Source organism: Peromyscus californicus, unplaced genomic scaffold (assembly GCF_007827085.1).
Source record: "Peromyscus californicus insignis strain IS unplaced genomic scaffold, ASM782708v3 Scaffold_14__1_contigs__length_90479793_seg_2, whole genome shotgun sequence".
Taxonomy (NCBI): domain Eukaryota; kingdom Metazoa; phylum Chordata; class Mammalia; order Rodentia; family Cricetidae; genus Peromyscus; species Peromyscus californicus.
The window spans coordinates 55,480,909-55,496,396 of NW_026294436.1; the positions used below are offsets into that span (position 1 = coordinate 55,480,909).

The 15,488-nt window shown below is 44.4% G+C and overlaps 1 protein-coding gene across 5 annotated transcripts in view; it reads right to left on the reverse strand.

Moving 5' to 3' along the window:
* The window catches only part of CUNH1orf226 (chromosome unknown C1orf226 homolog), a 299,814-nt gene that overhangs the window by 35,810 nt on the left and 248,516 nt on the right, over positions 1-15,488 (reverse strand). For all 5 annotated transcript variants that reach the window (XM_052737553.1, XM_052737552.1, XM_052737551.1 and 2 more), the window contains 2 exons: positions 14,408-14,516; positions 2,734-2,875 (listed from right to left, as the gene is read on the reverse strand). In XM_052737553.1, coding sequence (XP_052593513.1) covers positions 2,734-2,875; positions 14,408-14,516 — 251 coding nt within the window. The remainder of the gene's footprint in view (positions 1-2,733; positions 2,876-14,407; positions 14,517-15,488) is intronic.

Genomic DNA, 15,488 nt, shown 5'->3' on the forward strand with positions numbered 1-15,488 from the left:
AAAAAAAAAGTAAATAAAAAGTGAACGGCTCTGGAGGAATGATACCCAAGATCATCCTCTTGCCTCCATACATATATACTAAGCATGTAAATACACATCCACACATGTGTGCACCCACATACCGCCACAGTCACATACACAAAAGGAGTGCCCACAGGCAAGAAATCCATCTCCTCAGCTAGCAGTCTACAGCATCTTACAGTGCAGGACCGAGCAAATGGCTTCCATTCTCTGAGCAAAGTGGTCAAGCATGGATCTCACAGAGCATCCAGGAGAGGCCAGGATCTGTCCCCAGTGTGCTCTCTATTCGTAGCTACACAGGCCTGTGACGTGTTTGCCAAAGACTACCTGTAACTCTGATCCCTAAGTCTCAGAGCACAGGTGGAAAGGTTTTAAGTTTACATTTGTACCATGGCCCGCTATAAACCGCGGGTGGTCCAGGGCACACAGGAAAACACAAGGTTCTGTCTAGTGACCATTATTATTAGGTAAGATCACTGCGATGCTTGCATTAGCCAGAGGCTATCATCAGTTGGCATAAATGAGTGAGCCAAGAAAGCAGCAGGGTGGCTCCCTGTGGTTACACAGAAATGGAACACTAGATGAAATGTTGGGTTTTCCTAATTTATGACTAATATATGTCGAGGGTAGAAAAGTTATGAGTACAGTGGGGGGTGAATCTTCCTGTCACCTCAGCCATCTAGCTCCTTTTTACAGAATGACACGTTTCCACTTTCTTGTGGATCATGCTGTAAAGAATCTATGCATAGTAAACTTGCATGTGCACACATGTATACCCACATGTGTATATATAATTATTCCTATGTACTTATAATCGAATATAATTGGTAGGAAGCATAGCCACAGTTCTAGAACTTGATTTTTTTTAAAAAAAATGGACAAAATGTCTTAGATGGCTTTATATCAGTGCACAAATAACTGATTAGTCTTCTTAATCTCAGTGCCAATTAATCCACTATTCATATTTAAAAGTGACTTTATAGCCAAGCATGGTGGTGCACACTTTTAATCATGAGGCAAAAGCAGAAGCAGGCAGATCTCTGTAAGTTTAAGGTGAGCCTGGTCTATGTAGCAAGTCCAGGACAGCCACAGATACATAGTGAGACTCCATTGAAAGAGAGAGAGAGAGAGAGAGAGAGAGAGAGAGAGAGAGAGAGAGAGAGAGAGAGAGGGAAAAACTGTCCCTTTTATAACTCTTTGGTTTTATAACTGATTCTTCACTTACGTAACTATACAGAATGTTCATCATGTCACATGTATGGGTCTATCTTTAGAATACATTCTTAGATACTATGAGCATAATTTAGGAGTCAAACGGCATGCAAAATTTGGAGTTTCATAGGTATTTTCACCTTATTCTCCCCAGGGATCTACAGTACACTAGCGTATGTGCTCAACTCTGACCTCTTGCTTTGAGATGTTCAGTTACTTTACATCAGCACAGCTCTACCTGGTCCTATATACATAAATATTGACTTAAATATAGAGCCAGTCCTCTGTTACTCACTTTTCCTAGAAATTTTCTACCCTTATCTTAAAATTTTTCACACATTTGTTCTCAAACAATAGCAGTTAACATGCAGCTATCTAGTGCTTTCTATGTACCAAACATCAAACTTAGCCTTTTATAATATATTAACTCACAGAATTACGATGTGACTCTGAGGCACACACTATGAGCTGTTTTCCCAGAAGTAGACACTTAGGTTGAAGGCCGCATGGAACTTACCCATGCCTAGAGACAGTGACTGTGCTGTTACAATGTAAACCAAGAGTCTGTCCAAGCACGTGACAACACTGCTATTTAAATAGAAGATTTATTTTTGTGAATTTTTTAAAACCTTTTTCGGCCAGGCGGTGGTGGCGCACGCCTTTAATCCCAGCACTCGGGAGGCAGAGCCAGGTGGATCTCTGTGAGTTCGAGGCCAGCCTGGGCTACCAAGCGAGTCCCAGGAAAGGCGCAAAGCTACACAGAGAAACCCTGTCTCGAAAAACGGAAAAAAAAAAAAAAAAAAAAAACCTTTTTCATTTTTTTTGAGACAAGGTATATGTAGAATAGGTTGGCCTTGAACTCATGATTTGCCTGCCTCTGCCCCTCTGTTTTCTAACTCTTTGACTTGAATGATTAATTTATTTGACTTTCAGGATGTCTCATTTGCTGACGTAAATAACTGAACCTTCGGATTTTCCTTTGAGTACTGTTTTAACTATACCCCATACGCTTTTTGCACAGTGTAGTATGTGAGTGCCACAGGTCACCAGAATGTCCGCTTTGCTGTTAGAAATCTGTGCCATGTAAGACACAGAATTCATGTTTATGACGTTTAAGTTTTCCACTCCAGACTATGGTATGTCCTTCCATTTCCTAAACTAAATACGTAATCTATTCTTAAATACTTTATCTTTGTTAAATTGTCCTTTTAATGGGCTTATTTTTTGTAGACAAAATCATGTAGCTGTGATTTCTGACCAGTGGTTATAGGGACATACTAACACTATCTCTCACACAGGAAGAACAGGTAGGAGGAGTTCAAGTTCAAGGTCAGTCTGGGCTACAAAGCAAGAACTTGCCTCAAAGCTAAAACAAATAAAAAGAGAACAAAAGAAAAAAAAAATGTAATCCATGTCATCACGGGATTACTAGAATTAGTTCTTAAGTAACGGCACAGCCCGGCCCACGCTGTGTCCTCTCGTCTGCAGCAGGGCGCCTACCTGGGTCTCCGGAGCCATTGCTGTTCCTCTCGCTCTCCCCGTCTTCCTGGCCGTCTGCGTTCTGCTGGGTGTGCTGCAGGCTCAGCTTGTGGCAGACCTCAAAGGCCTGTCCCACCGTCCGCACGATTCTCATAGCTTGACTCTGGGAAGGAAGACGGAAAAGAGTGAAGGAGGCAGAGACGCCACAAGGAAGGACACAGCAGAGGGCAGCGTGGCTGGGGATGTGCAAGGTGGTCAGAAACCCAGGCAGCCAGAGAAGGAAAGGTGGAGAAAGTCAAGATCTCTCGAGTGCACACCTGCTCTAGAAATAGGACCGATGTCACCACCGTTCTGAGGCAATCGTCAACCCAAGACGGGTGCCAGCGGCAAGTGTTCCAACTCCGGGCTTAGAATTGGACTTGGCCTCATGTGTCCCCTCCAGTGTAAAGTAGTTCTGGTCCTTTAGAATCTGCCACCAGTCACTACCAAATGTCCAAGGAGCCCATCAAACTAGAAGGGACTCGGCCATCTTTTTACTTCACATGGCCAGTTTCCTAGGAGCTCCTACGGACCGGCCTCTATGGGGCTGAGAAGGCTGAGAACCAGCTGAAGACTGGCGTCCACACCCCCCCACAGCGGCCAGCAGAAAGGAGAGGCAAGTATTTCCCAGCCTTTCTCTAAGACATTGTATACCCAGACCTGTACACCAAGCGCACACAGTGGGGGAGAGTCTCTTCAATAAATGGTATTAGGAAAATTAAATGTTCACATGCAGAAGAGTGACGTTAGACTCCCACCTTATACCATCTATAGAAATGAACTCAAATAGACGTTGAAACTGTAAAACTACTAGACGGAAACAGGGATGGAGCTCCAGGGCACTGGTTCGAGCAGTGACACTTGGGACATCGTGCAGCTCCTGCCTTGCTTTCATTCTGCTATTTAACATCTTCCTTTAGGAGCCCGGTGGGAGAGTTCAGAGGCCTCCAGGATTCCACCACTTAATAAGGAAAGGGAGGGAGGGCAGAGACACATTCCTGGACTCTCTTCAGCAACCCAGCGGGCTGAAGGGCAGAGGGTGGGGGGTCCCAGGGCATGGTCTCAAAGGTGTACCACCCGTTACATAACTTGATGATTAGTTACCTCTCACCTACTTCCAAGGATTGAAAATGAAAGATATGTAAAATATATAGTCACAGAGCCATGCTGAGGCGAGCCAAACATCACTCCGTCATCAGCTGTGGGCTGTGTCACTAGAATTAACCTTATGCCCAAGTGGAATACTAGCCATGCTTCGATGATCTGAGTTTGGGCGTGATTACTACCTAGTAAGACCATGTAGTCCACTGATAGTATTCAAGGCCCCCCAGGTGACATCAGCAGTCAGGCAGAGTTCATCAGCATGAGGTGGATGACATTGCATTACTACTCTAATATCTAGCGCTCTGATAGGCCTAGGGGGTCCTGCTGAGGTGACACCATGATTCGCTTGTACCTCTCATGATGCTGAGATGTGTCTGTATCTCCCATACTACATCTGTGAACTTCTTCCCAGTCTCAAAGCACGAGAACCTGAACTTTGGAAGGCATGGTGCCTAACAAATCAATGACAAACATGCCCCGGCTTTCTACATCCCTCTTTTCTAAAATATAATAATAATAATAATAAACAATTTGAGAATCTCATACAATATAGTTTGGTCATATTCACCCAAACTCCTTCCTTTAACTCTTCCCAGATCCATCCTCAACTGTCTACCCCTCCAAATTTCATCCCCACCTCCTCTTTTTTAATAACCCGTCAACTATAATTTGTGCCATCCATATACTTCTGTGGGGCCATCCAGTAGAGTGTGGGTGATTTCACCCGGAGCTACACCTTTAAGGAAAGCCGACTGTCCCTCTCCTAGAAACCATAAGTTGTCCCTTGCTCCTCAGGGGTGGGCTCACAAACCCCTCCCACTGTCGACTAGAATATCGACTGCCTTCATCCTGTGCAGGCAACCGCAGCTGCTGTGATTTCATGAGTATATCTACATCACTTTTGACCATGAGGATGCTCCCTGGTCAGGGCTGGACCAGAAAGCTTCACCCTCAGATAAAAAGAACACTCAGTGATGCAGCCTCAGTGATGATCCCATGCTCATCTTCTAGTGCTCCCCCCACCCTTTCTGAAAAAGAAGAACAGGCTACCTATAGCTTCTCAATCTTTCACAGCAAAGCTCATGTACCAAGTCACTGCACATGTGGCTTTCTTCTGTCTGCCACTGTCCTTCAGATGGAAGATCTGACTCCTCCTCCCCTACTAACTCTGCCCAGCTGAGCAATATAGAAAGACCAAGAGTTTAATTCTGTGACTTCCTTATATAAATGAATCCAGAAGTCTCATTCTGAGGAAATATTTTCAAGGAATGGGTCATTTTCCCCCATCACTCCCAGAGTAAAGACTCAGTTTCCCTCTTTAAAATACAGTCACATAGGGAACAAAGTTCATTCCTGAGTGTGTTGCTGTAAAAACCTCAGATTTTCCTAAGAAAGACATGGTACAAGTTCTATCACCTCTGTAAGCCCCAGGCATGGCCTTCGACGATGGGATTGGACAGGGGCAGGGGAGGATTTATAGAATGATTTTTGGATTTATGTGAGAGGCTGGGGTGGGTGGGAAAGGCCTTTATGGAGGACTCTTACCTCTCACATACCTGCAGCTGGTGATGGATGGTGGGTACCGTCAGAACTGAGCATCTAAAGCCTCTAAATTCTGCCTCAGTCTGGTTTCTATTTTGTCACCTTCAAGAAGAACGAAGATGTGGGTACATCTAGAGGCTCAGCTGTCTAGAAGCCTACAATGGCTGTATGTATTAATGTATGTATGCCATACACTGATGCTTAATGCACACAGCATTTTTACATCTCAGTGCACTTTCTAGAAGCAACAACTGACTCTGAGCTCTATTGATTTCCCTGAAAATGTAGAAAGTGCTGACTTTGGATAACTGGTTGTGCCTTCCTGCACATTGGAAGCGGCAAGTTGTCCCCTCAGCGCCCCCCCCCCCCCCCGCCATGTCCTTCTGTCCTCTTCTTATCACAGTTTCCAAGTTTCTCTAGCTCACTAAAGATGTGAACCAATAGTGCGTGTCTCTCACCACATCTCATCTACTGCACTGAGGGCTGATATGTGAGGAATATATATGCTAGCACCTCCCACAGGGCTCGCATACAGCAGTGCTCAAGAAATGCTTTATTCCGACAAGTGAGGTATCAGATTTCTGTAATCCCAGTGCTTGGGGGAAGAGGCAGGAGGATTGGAGTTCAAAGTCAGTCTGGGCTGCATATTGAGACCTTGTCTCAGTTCAGTGGGGATGACCTGAGTTTGATCCCACAGACCTACAATGTGAAAGGAGAGAACTCCCTCAAGTTGGCTGATGACCATGAATATTATGGCACACGCACACATGCATGCATGCACATAAAAACTAAATGAATAATACAGTAAAAATAAAAACCTTTATTCTGATTAAAAATTCATTGCATGAAAAGGTAATTAAGCTGGGCGGTAGTGGCGCATGCCTTCTTTAATCCCAGCACTTGGGAGGCAGAGGCAGATGGATCTCTGTGAGTTCGAGGCCAGCCTGGGCTACTGAGTGAGTTCCAGGAAAGGCACAAAACTACACAGAGAAACCCTGTCTGGAAACCCCCCCCCCCCAAAAAAAAAGTAATTAAGTCAGGAAAAAAAGATAGATTTTTTTAAAATTACAGTGTTCTGCCTGCACATATGCCTGCATGCCAGAAGAGGGCACCAGATCTCATTACAGATGGTTGTGAGCCACCATGTGGTTGCTGGGAACTGAACTCAGGACCAATGGAAGGGCAGCCAGTGCTCTTAACCTCTGAGCCATCTCTACAGCCCCAAAAAGATAGATCTCGACAGGCTATTTTTTTTTGTTTTGTTTTGTTTTTGTTCTTTTTTTTTAATTAATAGAAGAAACATGAAGAATTTAAGAGAATCTCTTTTTCTTTATATATCCTAAGGTCAAAAGGGTGCTAGCCATTGCCTCCCTCACATAGCATCAGAAGAAAACCCTTGGACAAATGCATCTCAGCTCTGAGCTAGTCCAGCAGCTTCTGTGCAGGAAGAAGTTGGTGAACTTCTAGACTTGCACAGTTGGTGTCAAATGATTTCATTCCAGCTTCTCTTACCCTCCTTTAAATACAGGCTGTGTCTCCATCCACAATAAAAGGACACGGCAGCATGGTTGATGAAGTTTGGTGATGTTTCTTGAGGAGGTGACCTGGTATATATATATATCACACTAGCCTGTCTGCTCTGCAGCATAACTACATACCCATAAAGGACTGTCCTTTCCATTCACCACTCTGGGGGTCAAAATCAGCGAGGTGGCTCCTAACACTACTCATCAACAGCTATGTTGAGTCCAGATGCTCTTTGACCTTCAGGACTTGGCTTTCATCACTACTGAAAAGTCTTTTTAGAGGACTTTCTAAGAGGACCTTGGACGTAGAGCGATTACTAGAAGGCAGCCAGCAGGGGCTGATTCTCTCACTGCTACTCTCCACACAGTCTCGTGGGTTCCTTTCTATAGGTTAACCCCACTTGATGTCCTAGGCAAGAAAACTGGTTCTGTTTGCTGCCCTGAAATGCAGGAGTCATACATGCTGGCACTTCACTGAAGGCCATGTCTGAAGCTAAGAGGGAGAAGTCAATTAAATGGAGCTTTAAAATGAACTCTTTCAGAGGTTTCCATGAAGACCTTAGGTCTCTTGGATCACATGGAAGCAGCTGCCCAGATCTTCTGACATTTGGAAATCAAAGTGGAGGTTTAAAGATTACAGGCATTTATGCACACAGCAGAGCCAGCAAGTGGACTATTAGAAGACAGCCTTTTCCAGCTTTCAGAGATCTGGCCACTCTCCGGGATTTGCTAGATTGGGCGGGGGTTGCGGAGCATCATTATACCGCATGATTTTGTACAAATCCAGCTTAGTTTTATGTAATCCCCTGAAAGTGCTGGATGGCACATGGACCAAATCTTCCTGTCCAGAAGCCAATTTCTCTTAGCAGCCCAAAGCATGTGTGGCCTCGTGGTTATCAAGATGAGCTTGGATAGGGCTGCTTTGATGTTTTCAGAGTTGGAAAGGACTACCTAACCTCAGGGTGGCTCTCAGCTGCAGATGGAGAGCGATAGCACTCATTGGAAGTGCCAGTTACAGGCAGTTTTGTGAAAAGGAAAAGGAAAGGAAGCTACCTCCGAACCATATACCTCTGATTCCTACCACACAGTATTTCCTTAAACCATCTTTCTGTCCTCTTGCTAGAAGCCCTCTCCCAGCCTGGGACACCCCTCACCCTAGTACAGAAACCAAATCAAGATGGATAAATAGCCATTCTCCTCATTATGCCTATTGTGGACTTCAACATAGTAGGTGTCCATAGTTGATAAACTGCTACAATGAAAGTAACACTATTCGTTGTGAGCATGGGCTATTTGCTTAAAAGTAGACAAAGGCTGGAATGTTAGCTTTAGGAAGACAGACATCAGATGTTGGTTCCTGTACTTGATTGGTCCACAGAAGAATCATTGATAGCACCATTTCATCTTAGTCTAATAAGCCTGTTTGTTGCTGGTTGGCTATATACGCTGGGGGATCTTTTCAGTGCTGTATACATGGAAAACATGGTTTGATCCATCAGATCCTGAAGTTGACCTGATAATTGCCGGCACTCTACTGAATTTCACTACCCTGGATGAAGTGCGCTCTCTCTCTCCTTTACATCATGTGGAGATGATTAAAGAGCCATCAGATGAGCAAGGGAAGCAGAGAACAAGGGCATGAGGTGCACAAGAGATGGAGAGGAGATGGAGCTGCCAGTGACGAGAAACAGGAGGAAGAGTGGGGGTTCACTGTGTCAAGAGGCTTTGCTGTTGGCCTGCCCTTGCGCTCCTCTGCTCTGTGGTACCCACCTCTCCATCTTCTGGGCACTGGGGATTTATCTTCCAAGCAGTTCTGAGTTCTAGGGAATTGACTTCCACAAAGTCAGTTATGCAATGACTTTTATAATTCTCACCTGCCACAGCGATAAAGTATGGTGCCTTTATGTTGAGCTCACCTGCCTCAGAATCTCAACAAAAATAGAACTGAACGTCATATTTCTTTAGTGTGCCGGTTAAAGGGATCTCAGAAAGGAGCCAGGGAGATAGCTCAGTTGGGAAAGTGTTTGCCACATACGCATGGAGGCCTGAGTGTGATTCTCAGAATATACAAACACACACACACACACACACACACACACACACACACACACACACACACACACATGCACACACACACATGCACACACACGGCAGGAGAGGGAGGGAGACAGAGTGTGAGCATGAGGCATAATTTTATAATTATGGCTCCAGTTTATAATTAACCCCAGCACCAGGGAGATGGAGACAGGTGTGTTCCTGGGGCTTGCTGGCCAGCCATCCCAGCCTAATGAATAAATTCCAGGCCAATGAAGAGACTCTGTTTCAAAAAACAAGCTGGACGGCACCTGAGGAATGACATCAAGGCTGACCTCTGGCCTCTGCATGAACACAAACATCCACAATTCGTGCAAAATAAAACAAAGGTACCTTTAGCTTGGTGTTGTCAAGGGACTACAGGCTGAAGTATTTATGTGTGGACATATATATACAAGGTACTAAGAGTTTGAAATGATGGGTGGGTCAGGTTTTGTCCACTATGTTATTGATACCTTGATTATATAATTTGATAGAGGGGCTTCCTTCGACAATGAATCATTGCCCAGAATAGAAAGTTTGTCAAAGTGGGTCTGACTTTCAACACTGACAGGAAATGATGGTTATAATCTGTCAGTAAGCAGCTGGGGGACAAGGGACAAGTTGACTTACCTTTCCAAGTGTTACTAGACACTTGCCATTTTTCCCAACAATTTATTTTTATTTTATATGCATTGGTGTTTTTCCTGCATGTATATCTGTATACGAGTGTTAGCTCCTCTGGAACTGGAGTTGCAGACACTTGTGAAATACCATGTAGGTGCTGGGAATTGAACCCAGGTCCTCTGGAAGAGCAGACAGTGCTCTTAACCACCGAGTCATCTCTCCAGGCCAACATTTGTCATTCTTTAGCACATGACTGTCATCGTCCTTCCAAATCTACTGTAAACTCTAAAGGGCAGTTCAGCTATACAGCTGTGGCCCCCAGTGTGCTGGCAAGAAGAAGCAATGTCTCTTTACCCAAGCCAACTGAACTGGGATTGCAGGAAGAAGATGATGTCAAGGAGTTGACTTCACGGCTGGTAGAACTCCCTGCAGCTCCTGCTAACCACTAGCAACATCTGAGGTAATTCACTAATAAGCACATTCTCCTGGGGCTGTGAAAAAAAAAATGCCAGGAGGGTGACATCCACACCACAGGGCAGGCGGAGAGGCCAGGCAAGAGGCTGCTCAAGAGAGGAACACTCTCGCAAACGATACTATCGTTATTTCCCAGAAGGAGGGAAGCACAGGAAACGCCAAGTTACCAGGAAGTCTTCATCAATGGCTTCCACTATTTCCTAGGGTTAGTGGTCACAGCCCTGGACTGGCAAGTAGGAAGCCTACCTAGTTCTGATCTCAGTGGCATTGTCCATTCAGGGTGTAACCAGGGGAAATTAACTATCCTGGGCCCTTTCTTTTGCCAATTATAAAGTGGGGACAAGGCTCTGTTAATCATTTGAGGACACTATGGGGGGACATCTATGTCACAGTGAGATGGGGCAGAGTTAAGAAGTTCTTTATAATCAAGTTGTGATTACAGTAAAAGCCACTACAAGTTAAAATCCCCAAGATGAGAACCACACAGATCATTCATGTGAGTGACTAGAGGAAGAACCAGAGGTACAGACTAATCGTGTTGGAAGCAAGGGGTAGGGATTCCTTCTAACAGGTAGACTCAGATGCCCGGCCAGTATTCTCAATAAGCAGAAGAGATGACCCGTTTTCTATAGTAAAGACGACACTGCATTAGAGGCCCGTCATGAGAAACATGTCACCAGCACACAGAGAGACATGGTGTGATGTGGAACCGTGTAACTAAATCTTAGGCACAGCAAGACGCTTATTCAAGCCTTTTCTATCTGTAATCAATCTGAGAACTCAGGAGAGTATTGTGTCTGCTGGCTTCCCATCAACAGGTCTCTAACGTGACTCTAATGGTTCACAAACATCCTCGCAAGACACATTTCCTTAGGATCTATGGTCCTTTCTCCCCATCTCTTAAATCTGCCTATGATTTGCCAATTAAAACTCCTTCCCAATCTATTATCTCCTGAAACCACAAGTGCTTTGTAAGAAAGTTAAACACTTATTTGGAGGCCAACCAGGATGGCGTGCAAAACCTCCCAGACACACTCCCCACCCCTCCCAAATTGAGTTTCCTTTGCTTAACAATTCGTTGCTCTTTCCTGGCTTGGAAACCGGTCCCCCTGTCTGGAGCTCAGCAGCAACAGAGCTCACAGTCCAGGCGGTCTGGAAATAACTCTCCTAGCTGCATGGCTACAGGCCAGCACAGGGCCTGAGAACCAACCCCACAAAGAGCTACAGACGCAGTAGGTAAGGGCAAAAGGGGTTCAGAAACAGCAGAGCCAGAGAATGAGAAGTAGCTCTGGGAGCTAGGAGGTGTGAAAAAGAAAAAACTGGGATGACTGGAAGCAGAGACCGTGTCCCTGGTCAGTAGGAACTCCATTCGGTACCTAACTCCAAGATCTAGGTTCTAGGTGGAGGTCATTCTCAGACTCTGGTTTGGCAGCAGGACACCCAGTCTGCCTGTGCCACCAGCCCAGATATCCCAAAGAGCCCAGAATCTCCTTTATCTATGTTTCTTGCTCAAAATCCTTTAGTTCTGCGTGTTTCCTTGGTGCTAGCCACTGCCCTTCAAGGAGAACCTGACAAGTCACTTAGGCTGAGTCTCCACTTCCTGATCTCTGAAAATGAGGATAAAAAGGGTTCATTTTCACATTATTTTTACATATGCATGACAAAATGAGATAAACAACTGAAGCACTGGTAAACGACTGGGCGTTGTTTATAACACATCTCTAAGTTGTACACAGTCTATGCACAAGGCTGCAGTCACCGCAAGGGAAGAACTCAACCCAAAGGCGAGTGGTTCACTCCTGGGTGTCATGCCAGAGAACACTACAGACAGTCCAGCTGATACCCATCAGGGACACTCTGGGTTCCTTTCCTCTCCTCCTCAGAGCCTTTCACTCTGCTAGGCCCTAAACCCATACGTCCCAGTGACTAGGGCTTTTTTTCCTCTTCTTTTTCCTACTCAAGTTCCCATAAGTTCTAATACACAGCCTAATATGGCCTCACTTACATCACCTGCCTGCTGTGGGATGGTCTGTATGTCAAATGTGTTGCTGATTGGTCAATAAATAAATCACTGATTGGCCAGTGGCCAGGCAGGAAGTATAGGCGGGACTAACAGAGAGGAGAATGGAGAGAACAGGAAGCTGGGTGGGGGAGACACTGCCAGCCGCCATCAGGATAAGGAAGATGTAAAGTACCGGTAAGCCACAAGCCACGTGGCAAGGTATAGATTAATAGAAATGGATTAATTTAAGCTGTAAGAACAGTTAGCAAGAAGCCTGCCACGGCCATACAGTTTGAAACCAATATATGTCTCTGTGTTTATTTGATCGGGTTTAAGCGGCTTGGGACTGGCAGGTGAGAGAGATTTGTCCTGACTGTGGGCCAGGCAGGAAAACTCTAGCTACACCTGCCCTTTCAACTGTTACATAGACATTAAGTCTGGCAACTCATCCACCTTCTTATCAAAGAGGTTACTGCTTGCTTCCTACTGCTATACTTCTTTGCAGTTCTAGTACTTTCTAGCCCTTTCTATGACATATTTTAAAAGGGCCCAAGAGCTAGAGATGTAGCTCAATGACAGACCCTTGGTAAAAGATCCTAAATTCCATCCCCAGTATAATCAATCAATCAATCAATCAATCATTCAAAAAATCAAACAAACAATACATAAAAGGCCTGAAAACAGAGTGGGTAAGGGCACAAATCTCCCTAGAGGGCATGGAAAGTTAGCAATGCATTCCTCCTTCATGGGAAACAAGACACCTATATAATATGAGCTTTGATGGTTTGATTTGGTGATGTTTTTACTATATGATGGTACAAAAGCGATACACACACATATACAGTAGAAATTATACTTCAAAATTTGATTTTTTTTTCCCTAGACTAATGGCATACAGTAGGAAATGCTCGTGACACTGGGCAGTGGAAGCCACCCACAGCTTCTGGAAATGACCAGTCCACAGGTACTGCGCTGCTGAGCAATAATGCATGCTATATTGGATATATTAAATGCATTTTCAATTTATAATATTTTCAGCTTAAGATGGGTAAACCATGACATAACTTCTATCATGTCAAGAGACACCTGTATTAGTAAATTTTGACCTTGTCAGGTTTTATTTGTAGGACCCCATTTGATCATGACCAAGTACCTATGAAACTATGAACGACACCTTAAGGCATAAGAAGGAATATCCAGGAAGGGGACTGGAAGTCTTATAAGCCAGACTTCATGGCTTCTCTCTAGAAGAGTAGAACTGTAAGGCTTTAGAAACTGCTGTGGTGCTTTCCAAAAACACAGACCGTATGGAAAAAAATATGATTTTGTAGCCAAATTAGTTTTTGAAATGCTAGATTAAACCAAGTTAAGGGGTTTCCTTAACTGCTGGACCTCTCAGAAACTTAAATACGGTAGTTTTAGCGTGGAATACTTTGGGTGACAGATGTTAAAAAAATACATTTGTTTTTAGACAATGCTGGTTTTAAGGCATCAGAGAAAGTGGGAAGGGAACAAGATAGGATAACTGGAATGAATATAATTGAAATACATTATGTACATGTACGAAAATGTCATAATAAATCTCATTATGTATAATTATATAATTACTATATGCTAATAAACATTTTTAAAAGAAAATGCTAATTTTGCCTATCCTCAATATATCTTCAAAGAAGCTGAGACTTAGCAGGGTGGCAATCCACTTATCCTTCTGGACTACTGTAGGAGGGTGAGGTAAATTCTAAGTTTTCTACTCCCCAGGCAGGCATTCCAAACCCTAGTTTTGTGTGTCAGGCCCCTAGAGGAATGGCAGAGAGAAAGAGCACCTCTACAGGAGTGTAAAAATTACATTTACTCAGTGTCAAGGTGGCCATATTAAAATAATCTCCCATGACAACCAAGATCATACCCTAGCTAAGCTAGATTCCCCGTGTCATGATTTGCTAATACAGCTGGCCCACTGGTTTACACGCAAGATTGGGGTGAAGGGTCACCTTGGTTAATGCTTCTTTCCTGCAAGCTAACATCAGCATCATTGCTGGTCCTGTCTTCTGGTCCTCTCTCAAAAGACACATCAAACAGTGGACCCCTCTCTATTGCTCTATGGAACTAAGTACAAAGTTCAGATGGCACTAAAATCAAAGAGGGTTTCATCATACCAGAGCAATGACAGATGACTAATGTAGTGTTACCAGTTCTGGTACTAAAACATCCTCCTCCAAACCTTAAACAGGGAGACAAGCCAATGACAGATATGTGCTGGGCCGATCAGAGAAAACTAGCAGAAGACTGATGACAGCCCCCTTACCTTCTTCTTGGATTTAAAGACGTTACACCTGAAGATATTGCTGGCACCATCTCGAGCGATATAGCTGAAGATCTTCAAGTCTTGGGAATCATGAGAGACGTAGAAGATCCTAGGGGGAAAAAACAACAGAAAAACACACTAAATGTGGCATTCAGTCCAGAGTGTCAACAGGAAACCTCTGATCGTGGAGAGGCAGAAGGCAGAGCTCACTGGTGCCAAACCATTAAAGAAAGTCCTTTTCCTGTGGGATCAAAAAGCCACTGTGCAGGAGGCTCTTTCCACAGGCTCTACCAACATGGCTGCTCCTCGGGGGTTCTTCCAGATTTGGAAGAGCAGGCGTGGTGGGGTGTGGAAACCACATTATTATTGACTACATCCTGAAGTGGCAAACCTGTTTTGGTAACTAGTCTGTTGGAAGAGGGGGAAAAGTTCCCATCTTTGCCTGAGCAATAAATCTTTATTAAACCCAGGGAAATGTACACAAGTTTTCTGAGACCTGCTCACATTTATTACCAAAGAAGGAGTCTTGGAAAATTAACCATCGGGACCACGTTGGGAAATCTAAGACATTTCCATTATTACAGGTCTCCTGGTGATAGTGACTCCATTTCCCACCCCATCTCCATGCACCAGGCTTCTCCCTAGTCATCACGTATCTTGGAAAGTATGGGTAGCCAGGTGTCATCGCAGCAGCAGGGCATTGAGTGCTCCTGGGCTCACAGGAGTTACGTGTAGATATCAATACACAAGTAAGACATGACATGATGAAAAAATCCAGCAGAATAAGGGACAGAGTATGATGGAGGCTGCTGTTTTAGAAAAGATGGCCAAACATTGTCACAGCGACTCAGAGACCTAGATGACATGTGCCATGCAATCCCAGAGATTGCTGGGCAAAAGCATTATAGGAAGAGGGAACAGAAAGATTACAGGTTCTACAGAGCACAGAAGGTGCTAGAAGGCTTGAAAAAAATGACCAGTGTGATTCAAGCAGGATCACAGAACAACCCAAGGTCAGAACACAGATGAAGTTCATAGCGTGTATTGTAAGTTGAAGATGAGAGGCCACTGGGGGCCCTGA